Consider the following 22427-nt stretch of genomic DNA (forward strand, 5'->3'; position numbering starts at 1 on the left):
TCGAACCTAGAGCGGTACCGATAGTCGGCCGGTTCTTCGGAGTCTAATTTAGACGAGGAACGATCTCTATAATAGCGATAACGGCGAAACCGGCGATACGCGCCGTATTTCCGCTATAGTAGCTATAGTAGCTATTATCGTCGCTCGACGAACTATTAGATAGCGAAAGGGAACTACGAGTACGATACTTTCTATTCTAGTTCTTACGCTAATAACCGGGATTTAGCTCGCTATACTCCGTATAGCTATCGTATCGGTTAGCATTATACGAGCTACTATTTTATATATAAGGGCCTAGCGTATAAGCTTGCTAGTAAGCTTGTTAGTAATAGCGAGGATTATCTAGACGAAATTAGCGTAACTAGCCTATATTCCCTCTAGTATAGGTAGCGTAGCCCTAGGGCGGCGCTTATTAATAGTAGTAAGGGTTATCGGGAGCGAATTAGCGTATCTAGCTAGGAGTAGCCTAGCCCTAGGCATACGGTTGCTAGTAATAACGTAGATCGGGAGCGAAAGGGCCTATCTAGCTAGTACTTCCGTTACGTTTAGGCTTATAAGTAGCCTAGCCCTAGGTATACGGTTGCTAGTAATAACGTAGATCGGGAGCGAATTAGCCCGTTTAGTTAGCATTTCCGTTGCGTTTAGGCTTACGAGTAGCCTAGCCCTAGGCGTACGTTTACTAGTAATTACGTAGATTATTAGGAGCAAATTAGCCCGTCTAGCTAGCATTCCTATCGCGTCCTAGTTGCTAGTAGTAGCGAGGATCTCCGCTAGTATTCCCTCTACTATAGGTAGCGTAATTATAGCCTTAATTACCGTCTAGACCTAACCGCGGGCCGCTGCTAGCTAGTTAGCCGTCGGGCGAGTCGTTCTAATCCTATAGCGAGTCGCGGCGGCTGCTCTTAGAAACTAAACCTACTCTCTTAAGTCGCGACCTCTAACGCCGGCTAAGATAGTCCTCGACTTGTTCTCAGAACTCGTAGCTATAGTAGCCGTCGCGGTCTTCCTACCCTAGATCGTCCTAGCTAGCGTAGGAGCGATCGCTACCTATAATACGCGAACGATCGTCGCGACTATTATCGTAGTCTTCGGGGCCCGCCTAGGAACCGGTCTAATCCGGTTAAGAAGAAAGGCATTGTTCTATAAGAAATTAGGCGAGGCGATTATCTAAGATAATACCTCGACGTAATACCGACTCCTATAAGGTATATAGGCGGTACTAGTCTAGCTATTTACGGATCTCGCTACGATCTAGCTCTATCGTAGACCCTATAGATAGCAGATACTAGTACCGGCTACGAGGCTCGCTATTACCTAGATTTCCCTTCGTTAGCCCGCGGCCTCGCGGCGCGTCCTTATAATTATAGTCTATCGGGCCTCGCCTGTTATCTAGTAGAAGATACGGCGAGGATTTATCGCTAGAGATCCTTATTAGTAACGGTCTACGTAGAAACATAGAGGGCAATATACTATCTATATAATTATTAGGACGTCGCGCGCGTAGTTATTCCGAATAGGTAGTAGCTCTAGGCGGTCGATATCTACTCGGAGAGGGTAGTAGTAACGACGCCGCCTACTAAGTAATCGGCGAAAACTCCGGTACCCGCGAAGAAGGCGAGCGATAAGTAGCCGGATTAGGCTACGGGCGTTACTCTCCTACTCGTACTCGTTCGATGTCCGCGGGCGAGTATACCTTAAGGTAAAACTATTTATAATAGTACGAATCGCGAGTATTCGGAAAAGCTGCCTTTAGTTCCTTAACCGATTGTATTAAGGTACCTTTATCGACTACCTACTAGCTAGGGAAGTCGATTCCGTCGAGGGTATAGAGGTATAGTTCGTCGATCTTAGCCTAAGACAGTAGCGGATTTCCTAGTCGCGGGTAGTATTATAGGACGTACGAGGTAAGTAGGTCTATACGGCCGTACTTTGCTCTAAGTTAGACTATAAAATTCTCGCTATACCGGACGTAGTAACCGATAAAGGTACAAATACGTAGGATATAAGACGTAGTATCTAGTAATCTAAGATTACGGTACTATAGTAGCGGTCGGACCGCTAGTTTAATAGATTTGTACTTCTATCTAGGTTAGAAGCGAAACAAAGCGTAGGATTAACGTAAAGCGTTATATAGTAGAGTATCGTTACGAAGGCTAGCCGGATTAGTAGCAAAAGGTGGTTTGTTAACTAGTTAGGGCTAATCCTTCCGTAGTTCCTCGAAGGGTGCCTTCCTAGGGATACGGGGAAATAGCTACTAGCCGCTAAAGCGCGGCTACCTACCGAATTCGCGGTTAGGCGATTCGGGGTATATAGTGTATTAGTATTAGCGAGGTACTATAGTAGGTAGCCGCCGACTAGTACGGAATAGTGTAAATCGAGTAAATATCGGTCGTAATATAGCGAGTCGAATCGTCGCGGTCGGCGCTAGATTAGGAGGATCCTTAGCTAATCGTCTCGGTTCTCGTCGTAATTAGGACTAATAGCTCGGTTCTAGTAGAGGAGTTAATTAGTATAGAAGCCAATTAGGTCGTAATCTTAGCGAAGCTACTAAGTTGTTAGGATACGCTCTATAGAGCGGAGACGGATACGATTCTAGTATATAAAGATAATTGATTGTTAGTTAGTTACTAGCCTAGGAAACTATATATATTAATCGTTATAATCTACGGCAGGATCGACAGTATCCGAAGTAGGATCGGCCGCGCTAGTGTCTAAACCGTAACATCGATTTAATTCTTCGAAACCTATTAAATAACTTTCTAGTCTAAAATTTCTATTAATAAAATGTAAAGTAATTCCCAGATAATCGTAGGTATTATTGCGGGAATTCCATTCGTCGAATGTTAAAGAGAATCTACTAGTATTCTTTTTAATAATTCGAATATATTTATCTAGTTCGGTAGTATAAAATAGATTAAAAGCTCTAGTAATAGTTTGTCTAGAAGGTATATCGCCTACTTCGTTATTTAAATAGGTGATTAAGTTACTAAAACTTTTACTAGATACTATACTAAAAGCTAGATTATTATTAATAAGAAAGAGTAATAGTAGTCTAATAAATTCTTCGCTATTAAATAAGCCGAAGCTTTTACGTTTTCTAAGATTAGGTATAGGTTCTATAGTTAAATGTGAGTCTAAAGTAGATTGATTGCTACCTATAATACTAGATTGACTATTATTATTATCGTTATCGTTACTATCGCTAGTATAATCGCTATCTTTAGACGTTACTATATGTTTATGTAGTTTACTATAATGCGCGTATAAATTAGTTGTATTAAACGGCCAAGTCTTATTCTTATAGACTTTATTACAGGTTGTACAAGTAATAGTAAAGGTCCGTACTTTATTTTCCTTATAAGGGTCTAAAGAATAATTAAATAGTCGTTCTTTAATAGGAGGAGGCGCGTCTTTTAGCGGCGGTAATATAGCATCTGGTTTATTAAAATTATATTTAGGGGCTATTATTATATATATAAGCTCTATACAGAACTTAGCTATTTATAGTATATAGTATAGATAACTAGCAAATAGAAATATAATAAATAGTTTAATAAATTATTTCTTTTAAATAGTTTAGTATGTATCAAAGTATATAGACTTGATAGTATATAGTATAAGGTCTCTTAGTATAGTATAGAGTATAGAGTAGATAGTAGTCTAGTAGTATAGTATACTAGAAAACTATAGAAAAGAAAATCAACTCTAGAGGGATAGAGGCCGAGTATATATATTACGCTCGCCTCTCGAATTAAGGTTTAGGTACAATATTATAACTATAAAATGTTATATTATTATAATGTTATACTAAAATAACTATATAACGATATAATATTATACAGGTATAATAATATAATAAGATAATAGAATAAGATAATAATATTATTTTATAATAAAGGTATTATATTATTATATTATCCTAAGATAATAGTATAAGGTTATTCTATTATTTTTAGATAATATAATAATAATAATATATTACATAGTTATAATATTATATATAAACCTTAATTCGAGAGGCGAGCGTAATATATATACTCGGCCTCTATCCCTCTAGAGCTGATTCTCTTTTCTGTAGCTTTCTAGTATACTATACTACTAACGACTTCTCTATACTCTATTCTAGAGGCTAGAGTCTATACTATTCTATAGTATACTACTACGACTATACCAAGTAAGTATCTAATACAAAAAACTAATATTTATTTACTAATATAATTATTAGAATGTCTACTACTCCCTCTATCTTACTCTTCCCTAAAGGCGACCCTACGACTATTGATATAGTGCCTAAGAAGATACTTATAAATCCTAAAACAGGCCGTAAGTCTATATATTATCTCTATTTAACTAAAACTATAATATTAATATTTAATAGAACCCTTTAAATCTATAGGCTAAGCAGCGAAAGGCGGGACTACAAATCAAGATCCTTATATTAAAACTAAGGTCTTTAAGCCTTTTAGTCGAAGGAACAAGAAGGAAACTTCTATATTTATACCTAGGAAAAAGGCTAAGACGAAATTCTATCCTAAGAAAGAAGGATTTAAACCGGATAGTTTTCGGTAAGAATATTCTAACTATAGACCTATACTAGTAACAAGAACTAATTAATAATAGACTGCCGGATCTAAGAGGCTATACGGACTATAATACAAAGAATATATATAGAATGTCTAGATAGATAAAAAGAATAGTAGTATATATATATATTTATAGTTTTATTGTCTTTTCTTTTACTATATATAGAAATATTAGCTTATTTACCTATAAAGTATCTATTCTAAGGACTAATTAGTTACTATATACTAAAATAATAGTATACCAAGGTATTAAAATAATAGAATAATAGAATAATAAAATAATAAAATAATAAAATAATAGAATAATAGAATAAAGATATCTTATTATCCTATTATGTGCTTATGCTGTTATACTATTATCTTAGTATATAGTAATAATAAAATAAGATTATATTATTATTTTTAAAATAAAAAAAAGCTTAAAGCCGGATTCTTAACTTCTTAGAAGAATTAACTTAGATTTAAATTTAATATTAGATTAGTAGTTTGGATTAATGTTTAGTCTTTTTTTCTTATATAGTAGGATACTCTAACTTCTTTAGAGTATAAAAAATAATACTAGAATGTAGTATAGTAGTAAAGATATAGTAGAGAACTATAGAAAAAAAACCAACTCTAGAGGGGTAGAGGCCGAGTATATATATTACGCTCGCCTCTCGAATTAAGGTTTAGATATAATATTATAACTATGTAATATATTATTATTATTACATTATCTAAAAACCATAGAATGACCTTATACTATTATCTTAGGATAATATAATAATATAATACCTTTATTATAAAATAATATTATTATCTTATTCTATTAACTTATTATATTATTATAACTGTATAATATTATATCGTTATATAGTTATTTTAGTATAACATTATAATAATATAACATTTTATAGTTATAATATTGTACCTAAACCTTAATTCGAGAGGCGAGCGTAATATATATACTCGGTCTCTACCCCTCTAGAGTTGAATTTTTGTTCTATACTATCTTAGTATATTACACTACTGCCAACTACTCGATACTCTACTATATACTCTAGAGTCTATACTATTCTATAGTATACTATACTACGACTATACCAAGTAAGTATCTAATATAGAAGAAAAAAACTAATATATACTAATTTAAGTATTATTAGAATGTATACCTTCGACGATACCTTAACCTCTATTACTTTTATTAATAGGTTTATTAATAAGAGCACTATAGCGGAGTCTAGTAAAATAGACAAAACTATTAGGGCTATTATTAATAGCTTAGTAAGTAATAGAGGGAAAGGTAATAAAGAAATTATCGAATATTTAAACCGACTACGAATTGCCTACTTTATTAGACATATTAGGCAACAAGATATTAAGGAATATAAGAAAATTAAAGGTAATGTACTATAAAATACTATACTAGGTCTATATACTAATATTTATAGCCTTTGTCTTCTCTAGCGATAATCTAGACGAGTTCAATTCTCGCCTAGATATTCGGCTCTATATCGACTCTTTAAACGATAGTAATATCGTTTCTAGAATCGAATATCTTAGTCTATATATTCTAAGATACTCGCTATACTTTAGAGATTATAGTAAGTATAATAGATATAATAGATTTGTATTAAACTGTATATATATACTAAGATTAAATATAGCTTTTATTCGACTATTTCTCGATAGTAGTATAGTATCTCCCGAGAACTATACTACTATTAAGAATAATATCGAGTCGGCTAGAGATTACTATCTCTATACCGATATTTACGACGATATCTATCTAATTAAACGGCTTAACTTTTTTAATTTCGAATATAAAGAGGAGGAGAAAGTTCTTATAGATACCTATCTTAAGAAGGCATCTAAGGAGAATATTAAGGAATTAACTTATAGTACTATAGAAGAGATTCTTAGTACTAGAGACGGTATTAGGAAAGAGAATATTAAGGAGAATAATAATAAGGAAGAAATTGCCGATAGAGAGATAGACTTAGACTATAATAGTCTTAGCTATCTAGATCTAGCTTAGAGCTATTAGCGCTTAGTAGTAGTATATATATAGTAGTAGGAGTTAGGAATCTTTAAATTATTTCTTTATAAAAGATTTATTTTTTTGTTTTAATAATTATATTAATATTACTTGTAGTCTATTATATATAATTAGGGCTTAGATATAAATTACTATATATTTAGGTATAGTCTAGACTATCTATAAGATACTATAATACATTCTATAAGTTATAATTAGACTAAATACTAGTAATAATGTCTAGATACCTAGTATTCTATAGACTATTAGTATATATATATATATATATATAGTATATATACTATACTACTATATATCAATTTAATAGTATTCTATATATATCTAATATATATAGTAGTCTAATTTATTAATAAAATACTAATATAGTATATATAGTATAAATACAACTAGTATAAATACTATATTTCTAGATATACTAGAATATTAATATAGCCGCGAGGTATCTATAGCTATACTATACTATACTGTATCTTATAGTATATATCTAATACTTATATATACTAATACATCTTAATATAGCTTAGAAAACTAGGAAAATAGGAAAATAGTAATTACTATTTTACTATTACTATTACTATTACTATTACTACAGAAGTCCTAGTAAAAAGTAATAGTAATAGTATTTATAATACTATATAGTAATTTACTATTTACTAATAGTAATTTACTATTTACTATTTACTAAGGTTTAGATATCTCTAATCAATGCCTGCTACTATATGCTTGTACCTCGGATCATTATTATAGGAGGTAGGAGGTAGATTATACAATTGTTGTTCGGATTGATACCTAGCCGATCCCGTTATCTTGTTTCGGGCTCTACGAAGCTCTCGTCTCTTTAACCCTGCGAGAGACGGATTAAATATTCAAGAACAAGCGACAGGAAGAACCAAGACCCGACGTCGGCAAAATCGGAATTGGCCACATAGCAAGCAGCCTATACTGTACCCTATCCTATTCCCAAAGTCTAAATCGTTCTCGCAAGCAAGCGTGTCGAGTTGCCTATTTAGGCCTTTGCTACAACACACAACCCTCAAATCATCATGCTATCTAATAATCCAACCTACCTACACGTCCGCAGATCGATCAAACCCCTGCGCCAAACACATCAGATAATACCTCCCTCTCCTCCCCATCAGCTCTTCATGATGCCCAACCTCCACAATCCTGCCGGCCTCAAACACAAAAATCCGATCCGCATCCCGAATCGTGCTCAACCGATGCGCGACCGCGATGGTCGTCCGACGACCTTGTTTCGCCGCGTGCATGAGAGCAGATTGGACGGATTTCTCGCTTTCGGAATCGAGCGCCGAAGTGGCTTCGTCCAAGAGGAGAATTTGGGGGTTGCGGATGATGGCGCGTGCGATGGCGAGGCGTTGTTTTTGGCCTCCCGAGAGTTGGGAGCCGCGGGGGCCGATGGGGGTGTTGAGGCCTTCGGGGAGGGAGGTGATGAAGGTCCAGATGTTGGCTTGGGTGCAGGCGTGTTGGATTTGGGGTTCGGTGGCTTCGAGGCTGGAATCGGAGAGGCCGAGGGCGATGTTGTCGCGGATTGTGCCTTGGTAGAGGACGGGTTCTTGTTGGACGAGACCGATTTTCAGACGGTGGGTTCTTGCTGGGCTGGTCAGGATCGAAGTGCCGTCGAGCTTGATGTCGCCAGAGGTCGGATCGTAGAATCTTGAGAGTAGAGAGATCATTGTGGTCTTGCCGCAGCCAGATGGTCCGACGAAAGCGGCGAAGGAACCGGCAGGTATCGAGACATTGACGCCTTTCAGGATTCTCGCACCTGGTCGGGAAGGATACGCGAATGTCAAGGATTCGTAGTCGACTGCAGCCGGACCACTTCGCTTCTCATCGTCTTGGGGGCGCGGTGGTGGATTGCCCTCAAGTACCGGAGCTGCACTCTGCTGTAGAGTGAACATCAGGTTCGCCGCGGACTTTGCTTTCGAGATGCTTGTAGAGTATTGGAAGAACATCGCCGCCGCTTCGCCTCCGAAGAGTACGGAAATGAAGACCTGGAAGAACTGTGTTGAGGTGTACTCGCCTCTCGAGACGAGCTTTCCACCATACCAGAAACCAAGCGCCATGGCCAAGAAATTGATGCTTTGCGACAGCGCATAGAATCCCATGGTCCAAACGAAGGAGCGCGCAGATTTCGCGGCGACATCAGACAGTCTGTCCGCATATCGATCCAGCACTGAGCGTTCCAATGTCAGTGAGTTGACCGTCCGGATAGCAGAGATGGCTTCAGCTGCAACTGCAGCGCTGCTGGCGAATCGCTCAGACGTTAATGCTTCGAGGTGGCCATCGAGTCGAATTCTTGCGTAGCCACTGAGGACCAGAGGTGGCAATGCACCAAAGACGCAGACCAGCCCGAGTTTCCACCCGACAGCGATGCCATAGATAGAGCTTGACACCAGAATGAAGATATTCATCAGAATCAAAAACACATTCAAGCCCAGCAATTCTTGCAGGTTGGTCGCCGCCGTCGACAATCTGGCCGTCAGCCCACCACTCTCGTTCTCCGGCTGATTGAAGAAATCCATGTTCTGGTACAGCGTGCATCGGAACAAGCGGAGTCGATACACGCGGGTCAAGGTCTGCGAAAGGATGACCGAAACCCAGCCCATTACGAACCAGATGAGGATCGAAGCAAGTGCCACTACAAAGAACATCAGAGCCCAGAAGTCACCGTCGGATACAGCTTTTGGACCGCGCCTTTGGAAGACTTCAAAAGTCTTGGAGAAGATGTAGGCCTGGATTGGATAGATTGCCGCTGCGCCGGCGGCCGTGAGGGATGCGATGAAGAAGCTGGGCCAAAGATTCTTCTGCTCGGCCATCAATATCCACACGCTCTTCAACAATCCGTAATTGACCTTGTTCTGGTTTGCGTCCGTGTGTCCCGTTTCGAGGTCGAAGGGAGTCACGGTACTCTTGGTGCGTTGGACGGAGAGGATCTGCTCGAGCCTCTCGTCTTCGTCTTCCTTTGCATCGGCAGTGGAGTCGCTGTCATCGCTGCTTCGGCTCTCGAGATCCTGGGCTTTGACAAGCCGTGAATAGGCACCTCCCAGCGCCAAAAGTTGACGATGTGTTCCCTGCTCAATAACAGTGCCCTTACGCATCACCGCGATCGAGTCGGCGTTCTGGATGGTAGAAAGCTTGTGCGCAATAACGATCGTGGTGCGATTTTTCGACACGTTGTCAAGAGCATCCTGAACCACTGCTTCGGCTTTGGGGTCCAACGCACTCGTTGCCTCGTCCATGATGAGTACAGATGGGTCGGAAATAATGCTTCGGGCGATGGCAATACGCTGTTTCTGGCCTCCAGACAGCATTCGGGCTCGCTCGCCAACAGCAGTATCGTAGCCGTTGGGCAGCTTGCTGATGAAGTCGTGCGCAAATGCATCGATGCACGCTTGCTCCACGAGCTTTTTCTTCACTTCCCGTGAGCTATTCTCATACTCCGTGCCAACCAGACCATACTCCACATTCTCGAAGACGGTGCCGCTGAACAGTACCGGCTCTTGCTGGATGAGGCGTACGTTCGTGCGAAGCCAACGAAGATTGAGGTCCTGCAGATGGACACCGTCTAGAATGACTTCGCCTGCCGTCTGCTCGTACCAGCGCTCGAGGAGACCAACGATGGTGCTCTTGCCACTTCCACTCTCTCCAACCAGTGCAGTTGTCTTTCCGGCCGGCACGTTCAGGCTCAGGCCTCGAAGCACAGGATTCCCCGGCCTAGACGGGTAGGCAAACTCGACATCCCGTAGCAGAATCTCTCCAGTACAGTGCTCAGGCTTCTTGCCTTGCTCAGAAAGAGCATCAATCTTGGATTGCCGGTCGATGGTTTTGAAGAGGTCCCCGCAAGCTGAAATGGCTTTGGACAGCGTCAAAAGCTGTGGTGCAATCTGCGTCAATGTCGAGGCAGCAAGAACGACGGCGAAGATGACCGTGACGACTTTTCCGGCCTGCTCGATCTCTCCGGACTGGTACATTCGGATGCCCTTCCAGAACGCCAGCGCATAGCCGCTGTAGACACAAAAGAATTCGGTGGAATACATGACTCCAATGTTTGGTTTCTTCTTCATTCCCACTCTTTCGGCATCCTCGAGTAGAGCATCGTATCGAGTAGACATGGTCGGATGTAACCAGAAGGAATGCACATTCGTGATACTGGAGAAGACTTCCTCGGCCATCAGTCCAGCTTGGGAATAGATGTCGAGTAGTCGATTCTCATTCTTCGCATCGATTGCAACTGTCACCCCAGTGATGATCAAGATGGTTGGTACGATGGCCAATGTGATCAGAGTCAGTTTCCATTGCGAGATGAATGCCACAACGAACACCGCAACGAATGTCGACACGGACTGGATGGTCAGGGTAAGCTTCTCGCTTATGCCCTGGTTGATCAGATTCGAGGTAGTGGTGACCTTGACGGCTGGACTTCCTGCCTCTGGGGAATCGAAGTATGCGACCTCCTGTCGAAGGAGGGATTTCATGAAATCGACTCGAAGGGCTTTGGTTGTTCGAATTGCCGAGATGGAGATGCAGAGTGTATGGACGTAGGACAATACCAGCTTGGCGATGAAGAGGTATACCAAGTACAAGCTCAGCCGTGAGACTTCGTTCATGTACTTGTCGCTAGAGATCTCATTGCGGACGAAGCGGTTGAATGTCGTGACGAAGTTTCCGAACAATAGTTCCATGAGAGGAAGCGGGACTCCAGCTCCGATGGCCGCCGTGAATGCGACGACATTGAGGATCCAGCTTTTCTGGTCGGCATAGCTGAATACCCGCTGCCATTTCGTTAGTCCTTGAGCTTTCCTCGATATCATGGGCAGAGCATACCAAGTAGTTGTAACCAACCGATTTAATGCTTGACTCAGCAGTTGGCCGTTGTTTGTCCTGGGACGGCATGGTGCTGGCTGGGCTGTCGGACTTGATTAGTGCTTGGATACATGGCGGAGTCTACAGTATGTTCAATGTGCTATATACATTCAGATGCATTGATGTCTGCTTTGAAGATGGATGTGCCAACGGAGCGCGCGCGTTCCGCATATTCTAGAATAGGGCAGGGAGTCGTCTTGCTTAGAAGTTAGAACCTAGTCAAAAGCCAATTGGCAAGGTGCGTGGAACGCGCGGAGCCCGAGTGTCATCAAGACATCAATCCTTTCCTCCCAACATCAGCATCGTCACATCGGCCAGGATCGTGCCATTACATCAATGATCAATGAAATATCTTGACGTGGGAATCAACCGATACTGTATCAATATCACCGGGGCGGAGAAACGCGAGCCGGCACTGCAACCAAGAGCTTCCTCGTTCTCATCTTGGGCGCCACCGTCCCATATCGATTGGCCAAATAAATATGGCGTCCGAGGATTCATCGAACGAGGCTGGCCGGCTGAAGTCGGGAGTCTTGGCACCCCGAGCGGTGAGTTGATTCATTCATTCACTCGACGGGTAACGAACGATAAACGAAGTGGCTAACATGGCTGGCAGTGTGACGGTACATCTCGATCAGCGAGCGTGGCGTAGCGAGCAGCAAGCGAAGACGCTGACATGGACGTCAGGTTGTAGGACTCGCAAAGTCAGATGCGACAGAAAGCCGCCATGCTCGCACTGTCGGACCGCCGGTCTTGGTGAGCGGTTGAGCAGGCTTAGGAAATGGAGCGAGGTTCTGATCGCCTGGCTAGTATGCCGTACAACTCAACGGCCGAAAGAGGAACGTTCGCGCATCACCATTTCTAAGCAGTAGTAGGTACTACGCTGCCGGGTCGGAACGGAAGTCTTCTCTGACAGACGCTACAGCGAGCACAAGATCGATACCATCGAGAGTCGACTCGCCAGCATCGAAACGCTGCTTCGGGACGCCAATCGAAATCCCTCTTCGGCATCTGCTTTTGGTACACCGACCTCGAAATCATTCCCCACCCCTCCGGATCCACTGCATAAACCAAACGATGCCCATGACATCGACGACGACGAACCTGTCGTTGAGGACTTGGCCTTCACCGGTCATGGGCGAGATACTCATGTTGCCAAGGACGTGTTGGAGCAAACCATCACAAGTAGCAACGAGTTGATGTCTGATCCCCAACTCAACGCTTCGTTGAGTTCTTTGCGAAGTGTGCTCAGCAAGATCAGACCCGAAGGTACGGCCGACAGTGGAATCTCGCCTGGAGCAGCACTTCGAAATGTTACTTCCGAACTTCCTCCCTGGTCGGAGATCAATGATTTGGTTGCTCGAGCAAAGGAGTATCCGCCAATTGCATGGGAACTCTACTTACAAGCTCTCCCAATGGATGTCTTTATCAAGTTTTGCGAGAACATGCACCAGACCGACGGCGTTGGAGGTACCATGGCCGAAAGGATCATGGTATATGCTGGACTCTATGCCCTGGCTACTGAGTTCGCTGCCATGGACTCTGGTGCGAAAGCTGACCGGTATCACACGCTGTCGAGAATCTTTCAGCAAATGGCCATGTCGACCATATCCAACTTCCCACTGCTGGCTGCTGCAAAGCGTGACAACATCAATGCTCTTCTCATAGGCTCCTTCATCGCCATCGACATGTCCAAACCATTACTTGCATGGAGCCTCAATGGAGCTGCTCTGAGGATGTGTCAAACGCTCGGGTATCAACGCAAAATGACCAAGTTGCCACAAGAGGAGCAGGACCGAAATGGCATGCTGTTTTGGAATTGCTATATGATGGATCGGAACACTTCCTTGCGACTAGGTCGGGCACCACAGATGCCTGACTATGACATTACCGTGCCTCTCCCTCGCCTTTGCCCTACCTTCTCCGACGCTCTCGTCCACATGCAAAATTTCTGGATCGAAGGCGCCAGAATCCAAGGCGTAATCAGCGAGAAACTCTACAGTCCCAGAGCCTTGACAGAATCCCAAGAACACCGAGCCTCCATCGCCAAAACCCTCGTCACTGATCTCGAAAGAGCCTTCGACTTGAGAATCAAGGCTCAGGACATTATCCTGCCACCCAAAGACAAAGAACAGTGTCCATCGCTGGAGCCGATTTTGGCCGGGGATACCATCGCGCATTGGAGTATGATGACACTAGTCCTACAAGCAGTGGCCACTTCACCCGAAGCCAAAGCAGAGGCACTGACCGCGGCTCGAACTACTCTACGCCTCAGCAGAGACTTGACACAAACCCACAAAGGCAACGTCTATGCCTGGGCCATGTATTGCAACTGGGTCGCCCTACACTCCCCCGTCATGACAGCCTTCACAACACTCTTCTCGAACGCGATCGCAAACTTCCAGGGCCCGGCAGAAGACATGGAATTAATGGAAGCGTTTGTCCGTTCCCTCGAACCAGTGCGCGCAAGATTCGAAGGCATCGACAAATTCTACCAACTCTGTTCCGTCTTCTACGAAGTCGCCGCCAGTTGCGTCCGGCTGAAACAACAGCAAGCAGAAGCGCAGAAAACCTTGCCCAGCATCCCCGAGGCCGTCACCTCGACGGGCGAAACCATGACGCTGAATGATTTCGATCAATATCTTTCCGCCATCGGTCTCCCGTTACAGGATTCCGCGATGAATCCGCTCCCCGACAGCAGTTCTTTTGGCGGCAACAATGCGAATTTCTTGCAGGATTGGTATAATGCCAATACTTCGCTTTACGGATTGCTGGATCAGGATTTTACGAGTTTCAATGATATGGCGTTCGATGCCCAGTAGTGAAGCGATCCAGGCATACTTCACGCATCAACCCCGTTGCAAGTCCCGGCGTTCACAAATCTAAATCCCATCTCTTCCGCGTGAACAGTTCAGTAACACACCAACGTCCGTCCACATTGCGAGATCGTAGAACGGCTGGTCTCCCGTCAAGTGGCACGCAGCGTAGAGACGGATCAGGCCTGTGTACACGTTCTTGACGCCACAGACACGAGCTAGAAGACCATCGGGCTGAGGCGCATTCTTCCCGGAGAACAGCTTAAGAGACACGGATGCAAGGAAGTTGATTACTGAGTACTCACTAGTCAGCGCCTGTAATCATAATCATAGTCAATAATAAGTGAATAATTAGTAATCATAATCACGTAATCATATAATCAGTACCTATAGTAATGCTTAGGGTTAGGAAGGAGGTAGATTTACAAGCCGTCGTCGTTGCTAGCGCTAGAGACCGAGTATAAGACTAGTAGTAGTAGTAGTCCTTCGTCCGCCTCTTCTAAGGCGGCCAATTCTAATAGCACCTTAGCAACACCTGTTCTTATCTAATTCTTCGAGCACTTATTTATACGAATATAGTTACTACTTATCCGTACGCGGTCCTATCTAGTAGTGCGGCGGCTCTTACTAAAAGTCCTCTCGGACTCGGCGGATATAGCGAAGGCGGACAATATATCGATAGCTAATTGCTATAACGCTAGATCGTACGTCTTCCGCTATTAGATCTACTAGCTAATAGGACTTATTAATACTAGCTTCTCGAAGCTAACTAGTAGCAGTACTATTAGACTAGCGTAGATAAAGGCTTCGAAGGGGTCCTCGTTAGTAGCAATAAGGTTAGTTTAAGACTCAATTTGCTAGCGTTTAAGGTCCGAGAGCCCTTCGAAGGAGCGTTGCGGTATAGACTATAGTTAATAGCTTCCGAAGCGTGCCTTATAATCGCTCTAAAGCGCTCTCGTACGCGAGAGTAAGGTGTCTACGTCTACTACAGAGCGGCCTTAAAGCTAAGCAAGTCGTCGAGTTAGATATAGTAACACTATAGTTACGTAGAGAGGGCTCTTCTAGTTAAGGCTATAGTACTTCTTAAACAGCACGCTTGCAACGTTAATAGATCGAATAAGGACTGTCCGGTGCTTATTCTTAATAGCTAAGCGACTAAAGTAGCTTCTTAGATACTCTATAGACTCTTGATATATATCGAATGTAACAGTATTGCCTTCGAGCCGAAGGGTAACCTCTTTAAATAGATTAAGGAACCTCCGAGTATACGTAAGGACCTTCTAGTTATCCTTAGATAAGCTAAACTCGCGGAGGTATAGTATTCTATCGAAGAAGGTGTTTAGAATAGGCCTTATTTGAATAGCCTCTTCTATTATTAGAAGCTAACCATTCTATCGTGTCTCGCTAGGGATCTTTAGAGTTATATATAGCAATTGAGGCTAGGCCTTATAGACTTCTTAGAAGATATTATAGTTGTCGTTCTTACGAAGAAGTTTAGCGAGAGCGAATAGCCGCTATAGTAGACCTTGCTTAACAAACGAGTCTACGTCTATATCGAGCTACCTAGATATAGACACGCTGTTACTGTCGTTAGTTAGCACTGTTTAACTGAACTCTTCGCTTTCTACGGCCTCCGCGTCCTTCGCAAACATAAAGGCTATTATTACACGGTTAAGAATATAGCTAATATAGCGCAACCGACGGTCCTTCTAGTACGAGTGCCCTTATAAGTCTATAAAGCGCTTAATAGCTAGACTAAGCGTATTGTTATTGGAACTACTGTTAGTCGTTATCTAGCCGAGTTTGCTAGATATTTAGAAGGTTAAGAAGCATAGAAGAACAGCCTTTGCAAGGAAGTTACTAGTATAAGAACTAGGTAGCAAATGTAGCAAATCTAGCAGTATTTAGACTAGCTTACCGCGTAGATTAATATACTAGCAATTGATAGCTTAGAAGAACTTATAGCCGTGCTGTAACTTCTAGGTATTAGTATAGAAGTAAAGACAGCTAAGCGCTTCTAATAGTGCGAGTTTAACTCGTTCTCGCTAGCCCTCGAAGTTATATAGAATACGAGAATATAGTAAGGTATAGCTCTTAAGAAGGACGTCTTCTACGTATAGATTAACCGCTAGGATAAGCTCTTTAAATTCCTTTGTAACTAGTGCGTTATAAGCGATACTGCTAGCTGTTACAAAGCGAGCTAGAGCGTACCTAAACTTGTCCTTATCGGCGGCTCCTTTAAGGATATTAATAGTCTTGTCCGAGTTAATAGTACCTTGCTTCTTCTATAGCGCCGAGAGGTTAATCTTAGTCTAATAGGTGCTATTAAGTTTCCGCTTCTTACTGCCGATAAAGATAAAGTGCTTCTTTGCTAGGTACTAAGGCGCGTTGCTAGAATTAGAAGTATACCGATTAGGGTCGTTATCGTTATAGTAGATATAGTAGAAGGCCTTATACCTGCCTCTATCTACCTTTAAAGGCTCCCTATCTTTTAGTGCTCTCGTATGCGCCTATAACACTAGATCTAGCTGATTTCTGCCTCTTCTACGCCTCTTTAACTCGGTAACCGTAGGCGTAGGTATCGGCTGTGCTATATTCGCTATATTCGAGGACTGCGAGGTAGATAGTCGTATAGTATTCGAAGATTAGAGGAACAAGGTATCCTCGTCTAGTATTAGAGACAGTAGTTCATTAGCTTCGGAGGTTAGAAGGTCGCTTAGATCGCTCGAATCTTTATAGAATAGTATCCGATCTAGTAGGTTGTTTTCCCGACTCGATGCTTAGGTATTTATATAATTTTCTAGCACTTTTTGAGTTAGTTTATACTTCTTGCGGAGGTTGTCTCGCATATCGAAGGTATTGTTATCTTAAATTAAACAATGAATATCAAACTTTGAGTTTGCTAGCGTACGGCTAAGCCGTACGGACCTTGCCGTCCGTATTAAGCGAAGCTTATCTATTAGGCTTAGCTAGACCCTAAGGGGCTAATATAATGTAATCTTAGCGGTTTAGGCAGGCGCGATAGCAAGCTCGAATACTAATATCTACGACTAATTCTATACTTAACTAATAACAACAACCTTAGTAACCTTAGTAACCTCGCTATCGATTAGATAGTATAGCACCCTATCGATCCGATCCTTGAAATACATCTACCGTATCGGGTACTACGATTTCAGCCCGAGAAAGCACTCTTCTAAGCAGACATACGGTTTTTTACTAAACTTAAAGTAGCGACGAGAACCTAGCGCTATTCGCCTTCCTTTCCGCTCTATGCCCTTCTAGACTCGATTAACACTATTAGATATACGCTCCTAATAGACTCCGGCCCTTTTAACGATCTCCTTAGTACAGCGAAGGCTCTTTGTCGTCTTCCTTGTAACCCTTCGATATAGTAACTATAAGCCCTCCTTTTCCGCCTCTCCGATATACTACTCGAAGTCCTTCTATACTACTTCTTCGATAAAGGACAGTATACCGGCTTGTTAGAAGTGTAGCTAAGTAGGAGTAATATAACGGTCGGTTTAGTTAAGAGTTAGATAAGTCGCTAGTACGTCCTTTAGCAATAACTGTAGGTAATAGCTTTATAGTACTAAGAAGGCTTTAGTTAACTAGTCGGAAGTCTATACTAGCGGCAGTAAGAGGTCTTCCTCTTAAGAAGATATAGACTTAGCAACCTATCTAAATTAGCGACCTCGTATACCTATATTCTACTTACTTACCTCTCGATAGAAGTGCCCTATTTTAGGTATATTATTGTCTATAGAAATAGGAGGAAACAGTGCAAATTTAATACCTACTATAGGTATAACATACACCCTAGTATTGCCTAGAAACAGCCGACTAATTACTAATTATAATTACTAGTTACTTACTTAATAATCATAATCGTAGTTACATGTAATTACAGTAACTAGTGATTATTAGTAGTTAATAATCAACAAGTATATACGGATATAGGGGCGAGGTAGTAGACACCTAAGTAAATGCACGCCGGAACGATAGATTCCCGGGTAGCGTAGAAAATATAGCCGGTAGCCGAGTGCTTATCGGAAGAGCTATATTATAGAAATAAACAAAGACGTTGTAAGAAGAAGAAGAGGTAGATCTTAGGTATAAGAAAGGAAATGCTACGGTAGTACTACGATAATCGGCTATATCTAAGGCAATTATAAGAACTTAGAGATTTAAAATTAAGACCTTTATCTAGTTCCTCTATACCTACGAGCTATATTACGCATTACCTTACTCTCCTAATAATCGAAGAGATCTAGATCGACGGATCCGATAAGAGGACTAAGAGGAACACGAGTTAACAAAGTATAAGCACAATTCAGGCGATAGTAATAGAGATAGCATTCATCTTCCAAAGTGTCCGATAGGGATTTTGAATAAGGCAGGCTGTAAGCTGCTTACGGTATAAGATAAAGGTGTAGTTTAGTCTGTAACTGCGAGCTTCGATTTTGTAGCTATCTCGAGCTAGGATTCGATGGTTTTTAATTAAAGGTTTAGGGGACAGAGTAGCTATAAATTCTACGGAGGCTTTTTCTTCGGCCTTCGTTTGTTATACGTTTAAGGTCTTCGATGCTGAGGTCTGGGGCTAGTGGGAGGGTTTTGAGGAATTCGTCGCTTAGGCCGCCGTATTTAGAGAAGTCGGCCATGTTGTATTGCGTCGACCGAGATAGAGACGTTAGGTAGTCTTTTAGATAGGGATTCTTTAGGTGAGCAAAGTGGCATTGATACCATTACTGTCGTCTTCGCCAGCTTCATTATACAGGTCATACCGAGGTCGGCATTTGCAATGGTCCCACCTCGTTGCTGACTTCATGCCCCGCGCGATCGGACTTCCTACTGATCAATACCATAGAACGATCTGGGGGGTTTGTTCGCATGTGACCAGCTACTAAACGTCTCCTACTATTTCAAGCATCAAAGATCCACCATCCCGACACGCCTTCGATACTCCTCCCGGATCTTTTTCTAATACCACCATCCAACATAAGAGCAGAGGACCATAAAACCCAGTAGCCACGGATCCCATCGTGATCCAATTCTTGCTCGAACGTCGTTGATCACACGTATCGCTGGCGGCGTTCACAAAGGCTTCGTCGAGATTGAACTGATTTGCGAATGAACATAGCAGAAGCAATTCCCGTATACTCCCGTGATTAGCATGATGGTGCCGCCCAAAGCAGTGAAGACGGAGAGAAAGCATAGAATGAGGTGCAAGAGCTCGAGCGAGGCACGATACGTCGTCTCAACGACGCAGGGAAGTTGTCGCCAAGTGTGATGCAAGTCGTTGCTACGGGCTAATGTAAGATTTTCTACTCGACGGGGACACCTGCTTGACACCGCGGTTGCAGTGTCGAAGCTCTTGCAGAAGTACCATTTCCAGCTGGCATGCGGCTTCTGTCAATCCGGAAACCATCAACGGGCCAGCAAAGGTCGGGATAGCTGCTACCCACAGAATAGTGTCTAACGTCGCCAGGAAGGGGCTGAAAGTTGCATCGAAGGCCTAGAATATTATATTGGTCCCCTGCCGAAACTCAATGTCGGTACGAAAAGCGTGCGTCGCGGTATGCTCATGCTAAAGATGATGGATAGTAGCACGAATTGGACCACTGGCGCTGCCCAGGTATCAGGATCGTTAGCCTTTGCAAGTGCGAAGCCTTTGTAGCTCTTCTTGCAGTCACCATAGTGGATGTAGACATCTCGAGCAGGACTGATGTCTTTTTCGTATTCCTGGCCGCATGTTGTATAGTTTGTCAGCAGTGAATTGAAGATCTGGGTTTGCTTGTTTTTGAAACGAAGGATGCTTTCAGTGTTAGCATTGCGGCAACAGGTTCCGTAATCGAAGCCTGTTGATACGAGACGTGCGAGTAATGAAACAGTTGTGACCATATCGCGCTTGGCGTACCGGCATGAATAAGAATGACGTCGTCAATGATCGAGGGCGCCCTCTCATGACGCCTCCATGGGAGTCTCAGGGTTGTGATCGCACATCTGTACCAAGCGAAGACGCCACACCATGATGTTTACGTCGAGGCATATTGAGTCTCTCGTCTTTCTGTCGGTCTTCCCCTCCGCGATACGTTCGTGAGCTTCTTGAAAGCCTTTTGCTACAATGTTGACCTGCACCACGAGGGTAGTGGGCAATGTAGGTGGTTTGGGTCGGCAGCTGAGCCGTCTGCTTTCTGCGGTTGTTGGGGGCCGTGGCTGCTCTTTAGTCGATTGACAGACACCCCCGAAAGACCTGCAATTGGAACAGTACAGTGTTGAAGTACTGGTAGTTACATGTAGTTCGAACTGGGGATACACAAACAGAACACGAAGCCGCGTCCGATGAAGCTCAGAGTGCCAAGCCCAACTCCTTCACCTCGGCTTGGCCCAAGCGTCTCCTCCAAGCTGGAATCCCACTACAACTTCCTGCTCTACTACTCCATACACAGCATCGACCCCACTAGGCTTCCGTCCGCTACTACTTCAAACACACTTGGAAAAGCGCATCGGTCTACAAGAGTCGATCACCCGCCAGACAGCGCAACCAGACATCTCACACGCAACTACAACCATGAGCCTACCACCTTTGCTCGCACTGCCAACCGAGCTACGACTCCGGATCTACGAATCCCTCTACAACGCCCAAATCCTCGGGCAAAAATTGCACTGGAAAGACCGTTTCTCCCTAAAAATCCATCCCGCCTCAGACGACGACATCGAAGAAGACAAGCCCAAGAAAAACAAAATAACCATCTCGGGATCCCCCTTCACCCTCCTCCGAGTCTGCCGAAAACTCTATAACGAAGTCGCTCCCCTCCTCCCGAAAACCCCAGACCTCGAACTAAATTTCTATAATTTAAAAAAATCCCACGCCGAAATCTGGATGCGGACGATCTCGACGGAACAACTCTCTAGACTTCGACATTTGAAGATTTCGGGTTGGGGGGAATGTTGTTTGAGAAGACGGAGACGGATGTATACCGACGAAGGACATCGACATAATTGTCAATTTGCGATTGCGGGGGTTTGTACGAAAGGGTGTGAAGCGATAAAAAATGAGTATGTGGGGGGGCGAGGCGTAGGATGGGATAGTATACAGGATGATTGGCTAACGTGATTTGCAGGAATGAAAGAAAAGCTCGCTCGGGACTTTGCGATCGCTCTCTTCATCTCAACCTCAAAATCTTCGAACGAGACTTCGATCCCGAGACATGGAAGCGTCTACTCGGCGCCGACCACCGCGTGCAGTCCATCAGCAACGGTTTCGTGGAGGAACCCGCATATGGACGCGAGTACTACAGAGGCTACTATCTCCTCCGGATGTTAGAAGGTTGTGTCGAACTCCACGAGCCCAAAGCCCATCCGGGGCGCTTCACGAATCAGTGTAATTCTATTGTTGACATTCAGCAGAGTTTGGCGGGTTTGGTGAGGCATGATGGGGAAATTCATGTGAATAAAGATGCGATTTTGCAGTTGATGGATTCTGTGCTTGGGGATGGGTTTCAGGGAGGGTCTTCGGAACGGTATCTTCGGCTTGTTATGAATCGTGTATAGCTGCTGCGATGAAAGGAACTGAGGAGGATTTTGGAGGGTTGAGGGATTTGGTTGGATGGATATTCACGACTTTACCTAGGTACTAACGGTATTTGAGTTGAGTGGTTCAATGCTACAAATGGAAGTGTGTTGCATTTGGAAGACCCATTGCTGAGTAGGAAGCGAGCGAGGTGCTTTAGCTCTTCGTATGGACGCACAAACCCCATCAACGCCTATTCGAGACGATAAGGAGCCAAAGCAAGATAGTCTCAACTTCTCATCACGAGCGCACCAATCTTCTGCCAATCCCAACAGCGCTCTCAAAAGCTGCACACACATTGACCTCCCAACGACACAGAACCTATCAAACCATACCCCATCAAAAAGCAATACATTTTGACAAGAGACAATCAATCCACTCCCCTTTCGCGCGACGAATACCGTTATAAGGAAATTCAGCAAGTTGAATGCCTTCTCTGACATTATTTAGTCCAGCAAGAAAGATCCGACTGACAGACCAACATCTCCCTCCCAGCTTTCTGTTTCTGTCATCCAGCTTCGATACCATAACGA

The 22427-nt window shown here is 43.2% G+C and overlaps 4 protein-coding genes across 4 annotated transcripts; 2 read left to right on the forward strand and 2 right to left on the reverse strand.

Annotated features, from left to right (window-relative positions):
- Nucleotides 1–7473: 7473 nt before the first annotated feature.
- Nucleotides 7474–11551, reverse strand: MYCFIDRAFT_53744 (ABC transporter, ABC-B family, MDR type). The gene is made up of 3 exons (XM_007926103.1): nt 11467–11551; nt 9666–11414; nt 7474–9551 (listed from the first exon to the last, which is right to left on the reverse strand). Exons 1-3 carry the CDS (start codon nt 11533–11535, stop codon nt 7689–7691), a joined length of 3681 nt encoding a protein of 1226 aa, XP_007924294.1. The 5' UTR covers nt 11536–11551; the 3' UTR covers nt 7474–7688.
- Nucleotides 11552–13103: 1552 nt separating this feature from the next.
- Nucleotides 13104–14710, forward strand: MYCFIDRAFT_210695 (uncharacterized protein; the record flags this gene model as incomplete). The annotated part of the gene is made up of 1 exon (XM_007926212.1): nt 13104–14710. One exon carries the CDS (start codon nt 13104–13106, stop codon nt 14325–14327), a length of 1224 nt encoding a protein of 407 aa, XP_007924403.1. The 3' UTR covers nt 14328–14710.
- A 4328-nt stretch (nt 14711–19038) lies between these two features.
- On the reverse strand, nt 19039–21315 carry MYCFIDRAFT_172832 (uncharacterized protein; the record flags this gene model as incomplete). Its single annotated transcript, XM_007926213.1, has 19 exons — nt 19039–19132; nt 19174–19235; nt 19263–19301; nt 19335–19405; nt 19442–19623; nt 19655–19816; nt 19868–19902; nt 19932–20105; nt 20129–20303; nt 20347–20434; nt 20463–20542; nt 20575–20627; nt 20651–20669; nt 20698–20802; nt 20850–20884; nt 20918–20954; nt 20989–21023; nt 21049–21162; nt 21193–21315. 19 exons carry the CDS (start codon nt 21313–21315, stop codon nt 19039–19041), a joined length of 1683 nt encoding a protein of 560 aa, XP_007924404.1.
- Nucleotides 21316–21382: 67 nt separating this feature from the next.
- On the forward strand, nt 21383–22254 carry MYCFIDRAFT_172833 (uncharacterized protein; the record flags this gene model as incomplete). Its single annotated transcript, XM_007926214.1, has 7 exons — nt 21383–21399; nt 21446–21703; nt 21734–21770; nt 21795–21867; nt 21891–21925; nt 21978–21999; nt 22031–22254. 7 exons carry the CDS (start codon nt 21383–21385, stop codon nt 22252–22254), a joined length of 666 nt encoding a protein of 221 aa, XP_007924405.1.
- Between the last annotated feature and the right edge of the window lie 173 nt (nt 22255–22427).

This window comes from Pseudocercospora fijiensis (genome assembly GCF_000340215.1).
Source record: "Pseudocercospora fijiensis CIRAD86 unplaced genomic scaffold MYCFIscaffold_3, whole genome shotgun sequence".
Lineage (NCBI taxonomy): Eukaryota > Fungi > Ascomycota > Dothideomycetes > Mycosphaerellales > Mycosphaerellaceae > Pseudocercospora > Pseudocercospora fijiensis.